General features: G+C 50.1%; 1 protein-coding gene across 1 annotated transcript in view; it reads left to right on the top strand.

Moving 5' to 3' along the window:
• The window catches only part of SLC22A18 (solute carrier family 22 member 18), a 57,790-nt gene that overhangs the window by 42,989 nt on the left and 1,310 nt on the right, over positions 1-13,491 (top strand). Inside the window, exons 8-9 of the mRNA XM_054276099.1 lie at positions 5,674-5,775; positions 9,530-9,650. Coding sequence (XP_054132074.1) covers positions 5,674-5,775; positions 9,530-9,650 — 223 coding nt within the window. The remainder of the gene's footprint in view (positions 1-5,673; positions 5,776-9,529; positions 9,651-13,491) is intronic.

Below are 13,491 nucleotides of genomic sequence, written 5' to 3'. Positions count from 1 at the left end.
AATCCCAGGATGACTCAAATACTGATGGTGTCTTCCTGCCTTCCTCTCCCACCCCAAGGATATTATGCTCCAATTGCTTAATCTAGTTTTTCAGCTTCCCAACCTCATTTGACCTGCTGTGGTGAGAAGTGGCCAATGCACTGTAAGAATCTGTTTCTCCTCATTCCTCTCATTCAAGCCAGCTGCAGAGTACCTAGAGAGGAGATTTTGAGAGGCTTTGAGCCAGTCCACCTAATTTTAAGTAGGCAACTCAAATTCTTTGTCATTGTTATACCAAACAGCTCTTTGCATGGGGAATCAGCACGGAGACACAGACCCTTGAGGAGGTGAGGTGTTTGCTCTCTTTGCAGATGGAGGATGTCAGTTTAGACACCACCAATTCAGAAATCACTCAGGGATCCCATGCAGAGCTCCCCAGCCTCACCTCATCCTGTGGTGGGCATCATCCAGCAGCAGGGGACATGGGAAAGTGTGGGCAGGGTGAAGGGCAGTAAGGGTGGGACAGGGGCTCGTGTCTGGGTCAGGACACAGCCAGGCAAGGCCAGAAAAGGGGGGTGGGAAGGCAGTGAGACAGCATTGAGACAAGAAATGTCTGATGAGGAAACAGAGCTGTGGCTTAGAAAATGGAATATGACTGAGGCTGGAATGGACTGCTGGGGAAATGAAAGTAGCACATGGGGGTGATTCAAGCAATCCAGGTCTCTGCAGTGATTCTTGAAGCACCCTGAAAGTGTGGGGCTGTCTGATGAGCTGGGACTGTGCCAGGTGAAAAGAAGTCGTGTGGGAGATGATAATGAAATGAGGAGAGGAGGGCAGACAGCTGGAGAGCTGCCTCTGCACCAGCTGCCTCTGCACCACTGCAGAGATTCCCTTGCTCATGATGTGCTTGAAGCATCTTTATCTGATCACTGGTAGGTCTCCAGGCAAGAGTTATGAGAGCCCGTCAGGGACACAATCCCTCTGTCCTCCAGGGCTGGGCTTCCAGAGCCCTCTCATCTGAGCAGCCATGTAAATGAGATTTCCCTCAGAGTGAATGCCTGGCAGTGTGAAATGCCATTCCATCTCCCTCCAGAGAATAATTCATTTCATAATGGTTTAAAATAATTTCATTTTGAGTAATGGGAAGAAATGAACCTAGACTTTTTTTTTTTTTGAGTTTGCAAATGTGATGATAGCATGGACACCTTCCAGGTGTAGTATGTGGCTTGGAAAATGCTGCTGGAGGATTAAGCAAGTGAAATACCTGGAGTCCCCAGTTGATATCTGAAGTCACATCTGATGCTTAGATTTCAAACCATGGGAGGGAGTGGGTGAAACTTTCCTTTAAGAACTTTTTCTCTAAAAAAAACCAACCCAAAGCAAAATGCACCAAACAAAACTCTGGGTGGGACAAAGGGGCAGATATTTATAACCCTGAGGATTGAGAAATCATAAGACATCTGTTCTGTTTACTGCATTTAAATTTGTATTGTTATACAAACTCCACCTCTAGCTGTGCAGCTTCTGGAGGGACAAGTTGGTACGGAGTGATCCTGAAAAGATGAGAGAGATTCCTGGAGGAGAGATTTACATTGCGTATCATCTTATCACCAGTCTGTCCCTCTTGCTTTTTTTTTTCTCCCTACACAGCAAAAGAGATGATTAAAGAGCCGGGGATTTAATTACAGCCAGGTACGCCTGGGGGGAAAACCCACTTAGTGAAAGGACCTTGCAACAACAAACAGAAAGTTCTCCAGTTTCCTCGCTTTGAAGGATTTATATCTGTGCAGGGGGGTGGGTTGGAGGGGGAAAGAAAGCGATTAGGCTGGAGTTTGCAAAACACACCATCCTCTTCCCCCTGCTTGGCAAAGTGCTGCCTTCAGCAGTTTGGTCCTCCCCATCATCCCTCCTTCCAGTCCCATCTCCCTCCTGCTCCTCCACAAGGCCTGAACGACTCAAGCGATTTCTGGCATGGCTGTGTCAGTAAAAGAGCTCCCTTTTCCCCAGCATGGGCTTTGCAGCCCATTCAGCCCCTGGACCGTGCTGACCCCAAACCCTGCCCCAGCAGGTCCCTCCCCAGCCGGGCTGGCCTGGGAACTGCCAGCCGGCACAATTTCAAAGGCGAGATACGGGTCCAGGGCGTGGGAGGCAGCTTCTGATGTGAATCATGCTATCTGTGCAGGGATGGGGCCTGCATCTCCTCTGCAAGGCTGTACCAGCTTATCTGGCCTGCTGTGTCTGCCTCTCCGACCTTCTCACAGCTTTCCAGTTCCAAGCTGGCAGGTGAACGGGGACCGATTTTGTTGCTGGGCTCTGTCAGGCTTTGAATTGGTGCTGATGGAGGAATCTTTAGCAACAATCCCACAACCGCTGAGCTCAGAGGAGCAGCTGAGCATCTGCACAGCTCCTCTGACCTCCACAGGTGAGGTCAGCTTCTTGCAGGTGCCAGCCAGCTCAGCAGCAGCCCTGTGCAGCAAGGCTGGTGCTTCAAAAGTCTTCCATAAAGCTAGCACCTTGGACTTCCAAATACAATCTTTTCCATCCTGCAAGAAGGGGTTCCTGAAATTTGTTAGAGGTTAACAGTCAAATGGGTACTTGGCCTTTCTGAGCAAAGAGGAGCAGCTGTTTTCCCAGAAACCAAACACAGTGATAGAGGCAAGAGGGTATTTTTCCATGTGATTTGCTGGACTAGTGTAACAAATCCCCAGCTTGCTGAATGCAGAAAATTATGAACAGAGATTTGGCTGTTCTTATGCATTTATTGGGAGACTTATTTGCCTTTAAAGAAGGAGAGGGGGGCGGAAAAAAAGATGAGTTGGTTTTTCCTGTGACATATGTACACAGCCACAGGCAGTGCCTGTTATTTCACTTGCAAACAATTTCCTCTCTCTTTTGTTTATTGATGGCAGAAGGCATTCCAGCCAGGTACACTGGCTCTTCCCCGACTTCAAAGGAGGTCAGGTTACAAAGGCAAGCACCATCCAGGCAAAATTAAATGCAGGAGGGTAAGGCCCATTGCAGTTGATCTCAAGCGGAATTTATGTGTAAGGAAAAAGCCCAGAACACACCAGTAAGAATAAAAATAAGGATAAATTCCCTTTATCAGCTACCAGAGCTTGTCCATAGGAGTGGTGATGGCCAAGTCACCTGGAATGTCCCTGCTATGTTCTGGTAAACCAGCAGCATATGTCCAAAATCTTACATGGGAGAGTGCACATGAGCCACCTTTCACCTCCTGCTCATGCCAGCCCAGGAGCTCTGCACTCAGGGAAAATTTCAGGCTGGAAGTAATGGGTTTTCAGGTCTAAATTCAGACTGGAAAGTGAGGCCAGACTTACTGGTTACTGGAAATATTATCTAGTGCCTAAGTCAAGGCTCTGTGTCCAGAATCAGGGTGATGGGCCTTGTCTGCCTGGGCCTCATGGCTGGATCAGCAGTGCCCTTGCTGGGGAGGAAGGCAGGCAGGCAGACAGCCCATGGGGGGACTGCCATCTGTGCAACCTAAGGATTGCTGCCCAGCCCCAAGGGGAAAGCATGTGACTTGGGCTCATTCTTGTCCTTGGAAATAGTCCCCTTGCCAAGCTGGTTGATTCAGCAGGGATGTTTTACCTTGAGCTTTTCATTGCCACAGTCCAAGTGGTGGGAAAGCCCATGGGGGATGCCAGCATTGGCACGAGGACCATCTCTCTGCTCTGCTGACTCTGAGGACAGCTCATCCTGCACATCCCCAGCTCCTGCCTGCTCAGAGCCTGTCTCTGCTGCAGTGCTGCTTGTGGCCTTCCCACAGGGGCTCGTGTGCAGTGATGGCAGTGGTTTTGGGAATGCCACTCCCATGGCCACCAGACCAGGGACGTTGCTGATGCTATACCCTAATGACTCAAGGAAGGGCAGGGACTGGGCTGTGCCTGCATGGTGTATCCCAATAAAATATGCCATTCAAGTCTGGGCAAATTGGGAAATGTTTCCTTTCCTCCAATGGCTCAGCAGAGCTCAACTGGGGCTTGGGTGATGCCACCCTTGAGTCAATCCGTGCCCTGTGACAAGGCTCAGCCCCCATCCCATGTGACTCAGCACAGCCCCAGCTGTAGGAGGGACTGGGAAGTTGCAAAAAGTTAATGATGATTCTCCCTTTTTGGAGCACTCAGCTTAATGGAGCGTCACTCAGTGGTTTCCCCACCCACCCTGGGAGTAGGAGCTGCTGGGGCTGGTATCAGCCTCCTCATGGCAGAGCTTTTGGTCAGGATGATTCAGGTCACCCTAGGCACTGTCCAGGCCTCGTGCCACAGCAGGCCCTCCTGTCCCAGAGGCTGCTTGACAGGTGCCATGACCCAGGAAGGACACAGAGCCGTGCCAGTGGCACGTGGCAGCTGGGCACACGTGAGCCAAGCTCTCGAGCCCTGGCCAAAGGCAGGGACAATGACAAAAAAGGAGCCAGAATGTCTTCTTGGTGTGATGTGCCCTCGTGTCAAAAATCCTTTGTGCTCTGAAGCAAAGTGAAGGGTTGAATTTTGATAGTTTTCCATTCAGTTGTATGCTGTTGGAAATTCATTTTGTAGCTATTGTTCTTTATGTCAACTTTATCTTCACTGTATTGCTATTTGCCTTTATTTTTAGCTGGTTATTCTAGATTAACATATTCTTTTTGTTTAATAACTTACTTTCTCATTTATTTTGCACTCATTTCCTTTCAGCTGACTTTGGATTTCTGCCTAAGGACTAACAAAACAAGGCTGAGCATAGTGTAGTGTCATTCCTGGTCCAAACAGACCACTGAAGTTTTCTCCAGGTTGCACTGCCACAGAAATAAAGTGAAACAAAGCATTTTGAACTAGAGCTTTCCTTTCAAGTCAGAGGGGTTTTCATTTGGATCAAACAAAGCCTTTCAAGGCAGGGGAAACTCAGTAGATCCCTATCAGTCCCTTCCCTGTATTGTAGTCAGACTGTTTAATCATGATCTCTTCCAGCCTCTCTCCTCTCATGTCCACTTGGGCCAGGATCACCTGAAGTATGGGAGATGCTGAACAGATAAATAAAAGAGGGAATCCGTGCTCTGCAAAGTGCTGGAAAAGTTAAATAATTTCTGGGATTTTAATATTTTGCTCTTCCTTCCCTCTCCCTTCCCCCCAGTTTTTGTTTAAAATCTGTAGAACCAGTTCCCATCCTTTACATCTGCGTGTACTCCTGGGACTGGATATTAGCATCTCCGTCATACTTGTTTCCTGCCTAAAAATTATGAACCACCCAATTTGTATATTTATAGTTTAAAATAATGGCAAGAGAAGGTACAGACATTTTCCTCCTTTGCTCACAAACATGCAGTTTTTCTTTGAGAGGAGCTGCCAGGAATGAAGACCGTAACATTGACTGTATTTCACAAACACATCACAAGTTGTATCTGCAAGCCTTTTTAGAAAGTTTCAGTCACTGCTGCTGAGTAGGCAGTGATGGTAAACTCAGGCATGCACCCTGAGTAGAACTTCCATCTGATGGGATGGATCTCTCTCTAGAAAGCAAAGCACTTGAAATAATGGATCACACCTTCCTGTCATTTACTGTGGCAGTGAGGCCCTTCTTTGTCAAAGAAACCCTGATGGAAGAACCTGTTTGCTTGAAGAAAGTAGCAATTCTCTTTTGAGTTTGTTTAAATTATTATGTTGTATCAGGTTTAATGGTGCTTATGTGTTTCTTTGCCAGGTTGTCCAGGGTTTGGTGGTTGGGAAACTCGCCAGTCGCTGCTCAGAGATGACCCTGCTCAGACTCAGCGTCTTCGTCTTCGCTTGCGTGGGCCTGGGCATGGTAAGTGGGGTGGGAAGTCACCCACAATGCCTTTAATGCCTTTAACAATGTCACAAGCAGTGACACAAGGTCTGTGAGACCTGGCTGCGAGCTCTGCCCCTGGAAATGCCACCTCTGGCTCTCTCAGGTGGTCTTCAGGGCAGGGAGAACCAGCTCTGCTGGGCCTCTGCGCAAACAGAGCCGCGCTCAACGTCAGCATTGCGCCAAGCCGTGATAAAGAGCCGTGTGAGTAATAGTTATGGGGATTAAAAACTGTATTAATCTTGCACTGAAACTCGCTACGTCCCTCCTGAGTCACCGGATTTGCACAGAAATCCTGGCCTGGTCTTGTCAGCAACTGCATTTCCTGGACTACCCAGAAAGTAAACGAAGATTACGGTGGAGAAAAATCATTGCAGTTGTGTATTGCAGTGAGACAGCAGAGGTTGTGCCCTCTCCTTCTGGGGCTTTATTTTTGTCTAATCCCCCAACATGAGAGCATTTGGGGAAGGAGGTAGCGAGGCAGTAATGTTGTTCCTCCATTTTGGGATAAGTGATGTTAGCTGTTGCTGGTTGTGTCCACACTGGTGATGGTTGATGCCAATCTCAAACAGTAATTGGAAAACTGAGTGGATGTAGGTAGCTGTGCTGGGAACTGTGTTTGCTCATATAAGCCATGCTCAGGGCACTGATAGCTCTTCCCAGCCCATGGGGATGGAGGGAAGGTGCTTGCAGTCCCTGTCAGTGCACTGGACCCAAAAGAAAATTGAGCTACATCAGCCTTTCAACATTCCCTGCAGGATTTGGCCTTGAGCCTTGCTGCCAGGACACTGGTGGTGCTCCCACTGCTGCAGGTAGGATGAGTGCCATTCCCACAACCATACCACAGCTGTGGGGAGGTCAGGGCCAAGTCCTGGAGGGTGTTGAGGTTTGTGGCTCCCAGCTACATGGATGACATGAGGCACCTACACACCTTAGCTAATCTGAGGCAAAATCGTGTCTGAGATGAGGCTGTGAAGGGAGGACGGGTGCAGACCAAGGCTTGGCTCTGCAGGTGGAGCGTGGTCCCTCTCCTTAAGGTTTTTGAGGCTCCAGAGGATTCTGTCAGGTGTAGAATGCTTGGGAAGGGTCTCTTCCAATTGGTGTCATGCTCTTTGGGCTGAAATCAATGTGCCCCATTAACATGGGACATCTGCACAGAGCTTTGATGCTCGTGAGCATGGCCTGGGAAGGACTTTGAAGGGTTCCCCATTGTGTTTTGGTCATGGGTGGAAGCAATTAGGCGGGACCAAGGTGGATACCATCTAGAGAGATGAGCATCCCCAGCCAGGTGCAGGGCAGGTGTTGCTGGGACTGAATCCCTGTGCTGAAGCCCAATTCCAAGGGAATCAGGCAGAGCAACAACATGAATTATATGGCTTTTATGCACTGAGGTGCCACTGACCTTCAGGGAAGGCTGGAGGCAGGTGGAGGTGGGAGAGAAAGCCTCGGTGGCAGTGGAGAGGCGCACGGGGCAGCACAGATGTCCCAGCGCCGGAAGGCTCACACTGGCTGCACAGGGAGTAGAACCAGGAGCCAGGAAGGGAAATCATCTTAGAGCTGCTAATTATGCCAAGCCCAGAGGGCTGTGGACATCCTAACAGCACGGGCCTGGGCACAAGGGTCAGCAGTGACTTCCCATGAGAGCTATTCATAGGCAAATGCAGCTGGGATGCCTTGTTAAAAAGCGCTCTGTCCAAGTGGCTGTCAAGAACACATCCGCTCTGGGGTGGCTTTCTGTCTCGGTGGGGATGAGGGCTGTCACAGCAGCAGCCCCAAATGCAGAACTTATTGGGTGAAGCTTTTAATCCTTCACAGCTGCTGGTGGAGGAGCGTCCCACCTGCTGTGCCCTTGGAGCATGTGGCCTCCACACGCTGCAGTTCCCCTCCCCAAAGGATGGAAGTGAGGAGAAAGATGAGCTGTTAATAAAGACACTCCAGAATCCACCCTGGTATCACAGGCAGGGGAGGTGGGCTGGGGCGTTTTTGGAAGGCTGGCACAAGCAGCAGCAGCAGACAGACAGTGCTGCAGCTGGGAAGAGGCTGCAGGATGTTCCCAGCAACAGGCAGCTGGAGAAGGGAAGGGGTGGGCTGGGAGTTCAGCAGTAACACCTGGATAAGGAGAGAAGGGAAGAACCGGTGTCTGATCTGCAGATGTGAGCTGGGAGAGCGTGGGCAGGGCTGTGGGAGGGCTTGGCAGTTGCGATGGGGAAGTTTTTCCCCTTGTCTGAAGGCATGGCTGTACCTCATCCTGCCTGCGTTTCCCAGGCATTTGTTTTTTGAGTTGTCTGCTGAGGCTCCTGATTCTGCCTCTCACCTAAAAATTGCTTTCAGATCTGCTCACCTCAAAAAAACTATTCACCACCCAGAGCTGAGGAGTAGCAAGGACTGGGCTCTGCCTGGCTCAGTTTTCCCTCAGCCCCTGGGAAGTGACGGGCCATTTCCCCTTGTTTTACAGGAGACACAAGATATGCCTCTGCTCTTTTCTGCTCACTTGCTCCAGCCCATGAGGGAGTCTGTACAAAGCAGGAGGGATTAAAACTGATTTTTTCTATGAGCTCCGCAATGTTGTCCTGCAATGACATTTGCCCTAGCAAGGAATTAGTCTCCTTCCTTTTGTTTATGTACCAAATACCTGCTCCTCTGTCTTTCTTCTCTGGTTCCTTAATCAGAAGTGCCTAGATCTTAAACAAAATGTAAGCAAAGAGCCCCTTTGAGGAGAAAAACCTGGCTGTGTGTAACTCTAGAGGGGAACTAGGAATAAACCTCAACATTTCCAAGTCATTAGTGAGCAATGTCTCTGGGCTCCTTCATCTTCTGTAGCCGACAGGCAGGGACCAGATTTTAGGACAGAGAACTCCAGAGAATGAAACTTCTGGCTAAACCAGTGACAGAAGTTTCCAGCCACAATAACACACCTTGAGACATGGGTTAGGGCAGAAGACTTGCAATAAAGGGGGAATTTCCTTTCCATGCCCCAGAGAAATCCATTCATTTGACCAGCAGGGCTTGTGAATGAACTGGGAGCCGCTCCAGCCCTACAGCTTAGGGAGCCTCACCGCTTTTGTTTCAGCATTAAACAGCTGGAGGGATGTCTCCGCTAAGAATATGTGCAATAACAAAATCATTACTCTCCCTAATTATGCTCACTAATGTGCACTCATGGCCAGAAGACCTATTCCAGATTACTGAATTTGGTGAATTTATTAGCAGGGAAGCAGAAGAACAGGATTAGAAATCCCAAAGGTACGGTGTTACATAATGCACCATGCTCATTTATTTTGACAGGCTCGGTTTAGTTTTAATTATTTATGATAATGAACCAAAAAGCCTTCTCTAGGCTGTTTTGTATAAGTAATGGAAGCTTCCTGAAGTACACCACATACATCTGCTGTTCAACATTTCCTCGGGAGTTGGACACAAGACAGAAGACAGGGGGAAGGGACGTCACTAATTCCCAGATGCTAAAAATACCCACAGCAGTGCCGGAGAAACGTGCTGCCAGATTGTAGGGTATCCTTTGCTCTGCATGCTTGGAATAATTCACTGCAGACAAATGGCAGGCTGTGAAAGACCCCACAATGGCCAAAGCCGCACTACCACGTATCATTTGTGGCTCCCACCATTTCCCTAAGTCATGGGTTTGACTCGTGATTTTCCTCCAGGTTGTTTCTCGCCACAAAGTCACTGTATGTGCTCTTTGATGATCTGTGGTCTGTTGTGTGCTGTCCCTTAGGCCCTGATGAGGACAGTGTGGCACTACTGCATCATTGCAGCGCCGCTGGTGTTTGCCTTCAGCATGCTGGCCACCATCACCGACAGCATCCTCACCAAGGCCGTGCCCCCCTCCGACACTGGTAAGACTCATCCATAAATGTCACATTGGTGTTTTCTCAGCTTTGAGTCCATTGGGCACTTCCCAGTTCCCACCACAGCTGTGGAGCACTGGGGTACCAGTGGGTGAGCACCCAGATCCGGGTGGGCACACGATGGGTGTTGGCAGAGCCGATGAACGAACGGGACTGGTGGGGCTAACACAGGATGGACTTGAACAGCCTTGGGCAGGTTGTTCTGTCCTGTGCTGCTTGCTGGCATCCACAGTGGTGGGCACAGAAAGAGAAGGCTTTCTCAAGCTCTCTTTTCCATGGAAAGCCAAGGTATGTTAAAAAAACCTGGAAAACACTGCTCTACCACTGTGACAGTGTCAGAGAGGGCTGCTTGTTCACACCTTTTTAGTTAGGGTATCTCAGGAGAGGATTCTGGATTACTGTTTGCAATCATGCTTTGCCTGATGCAATAATTGCCCCCTCTCTCTGTTTTGGCCTTGTTTCAGGAGAGTTCCTGTATTTCCCTGTGCAAGACAGCAGTGGTAGACACTTAAATCTTTATACCTTGGGCTTTAGTTCTGCTGATGAAGGAAATATGCCTACATTATTGTCATGGGAGCCTGGCTGAGTTTGTGCAGGAATGGAGCTGGCTTAACCTGGTTTGTGTCTTTTGCTCAAGCCCTCTCAGGGTTTGCTCCCAGAGCAGGTACCCAAGAGTGTCTCTGCTTTAGCTGAGGTTTTCTGGGATGCCAGTCTGCACCCTTCATCTTCCCTAGCAGCTGTGTGAGCAGATACCTCTGCACAGACCCTACCAAGAATCGGAGCTGTAGTTTGCACAGCCCATTAGTGAAGTTTATAAAGCACTTTTGAGATGTTTCTGGGTGAAGAGCTTTTCTGAAAATCACTTCAATAGTTTATTTGTAGAGCTGACCCACCACATCTCCTACAATTGCTGGGAGCCTCTGATTTTCAAGTGGGATATTTCCACCTGTAAGGACCATTTATCCCCAGTCTTCACCTCCCTGGGAAGAGTCTCAGCCCCTCTGCTCAGCCAGGGAGAAATTTGCTGTTTCATGACATGGAGCAATGTTCATGGGAGGGAGAGCCAGCGGGGAAGGGCACCAAGCAGCTTGGGGACACACATTCAAGCTGGAATTCATCCAGGCTCTTCTCAAAGGGGTTTTGTGAGGAAAACCAGAGCAGTGCTTAGCTTTTGGAGCCTGGAGGCAAGCTTTGGTCAGGGAGGAAAATGGGTTTAGTTGGCTCACCCTGCTCCCTGCTTGCCTATGTTGTTATGCCAGCCTGTGCCTTGGCGGGATGGATGGTCTCCCCTTGGCAGGGTGGGATTGCAGGGCAGGATGGAGGCAGAGCTGTGCAGATGCTCAGGAGCAGGTTGCAGGTCATCAGGAGATGCCATGGGCTACTGAGGGCTTTCCCCTCCTGTCCATCCCAGGCTGATGCCATGCCAAGTGCTGCTACAAAGGCAGAGCTACAGCTGGCTCAAAACTGGGCATACCACAGAGGGACGTTCTGGCATGGAGCATTGGGAACTGGCACTAGGGGAAAACCTTGTCTCTGCCACTCCTTCCTGGCCCACGCCTTTCAAACTGTGCTTTTTCCTTGCTATATTTCTGGAGGAAGAGGTACTAATGGTCCTGTGCTTGTTTTGGATGTACCCGGGCAGGGGCCGGGGCGAAGGCAGGAATGCCTGACACAGCAGAGCCAGCAGGCTGCCCTTCCACAGCAGCTGCAGCAGTGCTGGCGTGGGTGTCTCACAGAGAAATGCAGCCATTAAAATGCCTGCCATCCATCCCTGGCCGTGGGTGGCACCCACAAGGGCTGCTCCACCCATACAGCAGCCTAAAGGCTGCTCCTTCCTCTGTGAGCCCGAGACCAGCTCTAAAAGGAGAGGTTTTTGGTGGCATGTTAGAAACCCTTACCATGAGTGTGGAAATCTGGTTTTATGAAAAAGCTTTCCTGTTGCTGTGTTGAAAACCTCAGCATTCATTTGCAACAACTTTTAGCTAATGCAAAGAAATCACACTTCGTGAATTTGCCTTTGGAAGCATCATTTTTTAGCCTTGCTGCTGTCTTTCCCTGATGGTTTTGGTCAGTTTTCAGCCTGTAGAAGCGATGGAGGTTTTTCTTTGGGTTAGGAAAAGGCTTTCTGAAGGAGCTGGAGTTTGGGCTGAGCTCAGGTGTCCATCTCAGCACGGGGCTGGGATGGATGGGGCGTTGCAGGATCGTAGCCTGTCCGCCCTCGCTAGACACTGAGTCACCCATCCTTGCATTTTAAACAGGCGTCTCAGAAAGGGAGCAGTGGGAGGTGGCAGGGCACCATCCCCTGCACCCATCAGCCTGCTTTAGATCCGATCCAAGGTCACTTCCTTCCGAGACTGATGTTTTTGGCACTTGCTCTTTGCTTGCTCTCAAAGCTCAGGCTTTGCGCAGAAGCAAAGGTAGCAGTAATGATTTAATTAGTTTCCCTTTGATTTTTTTTTTTCCTTCTCTTCATCTTCAAAGGCAGGAAGAGAAAATCCAGCCCTCACGCACGTGCTGCTCAGCTGGACGCATGAGCTGGTGGGAGGGCAGCCCGGAGCCCAGGGGGACTTGCATCCACACAAGCGCTCCTTGTCAGCCCCGGTCCTTCCCCAAGAATGGAGGTCTTGTTCCTGCACAGATCCCCCCGTTCCCGAGGGAGGGAGGCAGGAAGCCCAGCAGAGCCTCCGTGCGTAACGGGCCCGTGTGCTCTGATGTTATTGTGCATCAGAACCTGAGGAGAGTTTGCAGCCAGGCAGGGCTCGGGGCGCTGAACCCCCCAGCTTTGCTGGAGCTCTGCAGGTTCAAAGGCGGCCGCTGGCGACAGTGACCTAATGGTTAAACCCGATTGCCCCATGGGCGTGTGGCTGATCTGGGCCAGCACCATCACCTGAGAGGCAACAGGATGTGAGCTGGAAAGGAGTCGCCCGTCCTGGAGAGCCGCCAGCACCCAGCCCTGAAACCTGCGGGAGCAGAGGAGATCTGGGAGGGGAGGGGAGGATCGGCTCCCAGCCGGCACAGGTCGTGCCAGGTATGGGAAAAAGGAACGGAAAAAAGCTAGAGAGGGAGAAAAAAGAGCAGGGAAGGTGCAGAAGGCGGGATAGCCGTAACAAAGCAGGTGAGCATGTGCTCTGGCAGAGCTGCGCGAAGCAACGCAGGAAATTTTCTGCTGAGGCGGTGGCTCGTCCCAGTTAAAGGTCTTGCCTTCAATGAGATCTGTCACATGTGCAGCTTTGCGACAGAGCCACGGCCGTGCTGCAGAGCTGAGATTTACAATGTCCCAAAGCCCGAGGGCGCCTGACGAGGAATCTAATTTAAGCCCATTAAACAGAAATTATCTTTCACAGCAGCATGTTGGAGAAGTGCAGAGGGAGGGCCTGGGCTTTTAAGACGATGGATTTCTGCTCCAGGAAAAAAAAAAAAAAAAAAAAAAAGGAAAGGGAAAAAAGTGCCTCCTCAATCATAAGAGCCAGTTTGGCAATTGCACGTAGTAATTAGCTTAATTCAAATACCTAGAGGGGAAAAAATAATTGCAAAACCTGCCCAGAGAGTTTGGTGGTTGTGGGATGGTTCCCATTGGCAAAGGGTCAAGGCAAGGTCCCACCCATCGCCTTTGTGTTCCCATGCGTGGGAGGAGCGCTCGGCAGCGCTTCCCGGGAGATTTCCCTCTCCACATGGCTACACCCTTGGCTTGGGCTCATTGCACAAGTATTTTAAGCACGCTGATAAAAGCCCAGCAGTCGCTGCCCGACATTACACGAACACCTGGCTGCCTGCTCTCTCTGGGAGCTGGGGATCATTTCCCCGTGGCTGCCCACGTTAAACATCACAC

Source organism: Melozone crissalis, unplaced genomic scaffold, assembly GCF_028551555.1.
Source record: "Melozone crissalis strain CALT ecotype California unplaced genomic scaffold, PUWL_Pcris_2 ptg000018l_1, whole genome shotgun sequence".
Lineage (NCBI taxonomy): Eukaryota > Metazoa > Chordata > Aves > Passeriformes > Passerellidae > Melozone > Melozone crissalis.
Note: the sequence above shows the minus strand (reverse complement) of the source record. Positions and strands in the feature narration are given on the sequence as shown.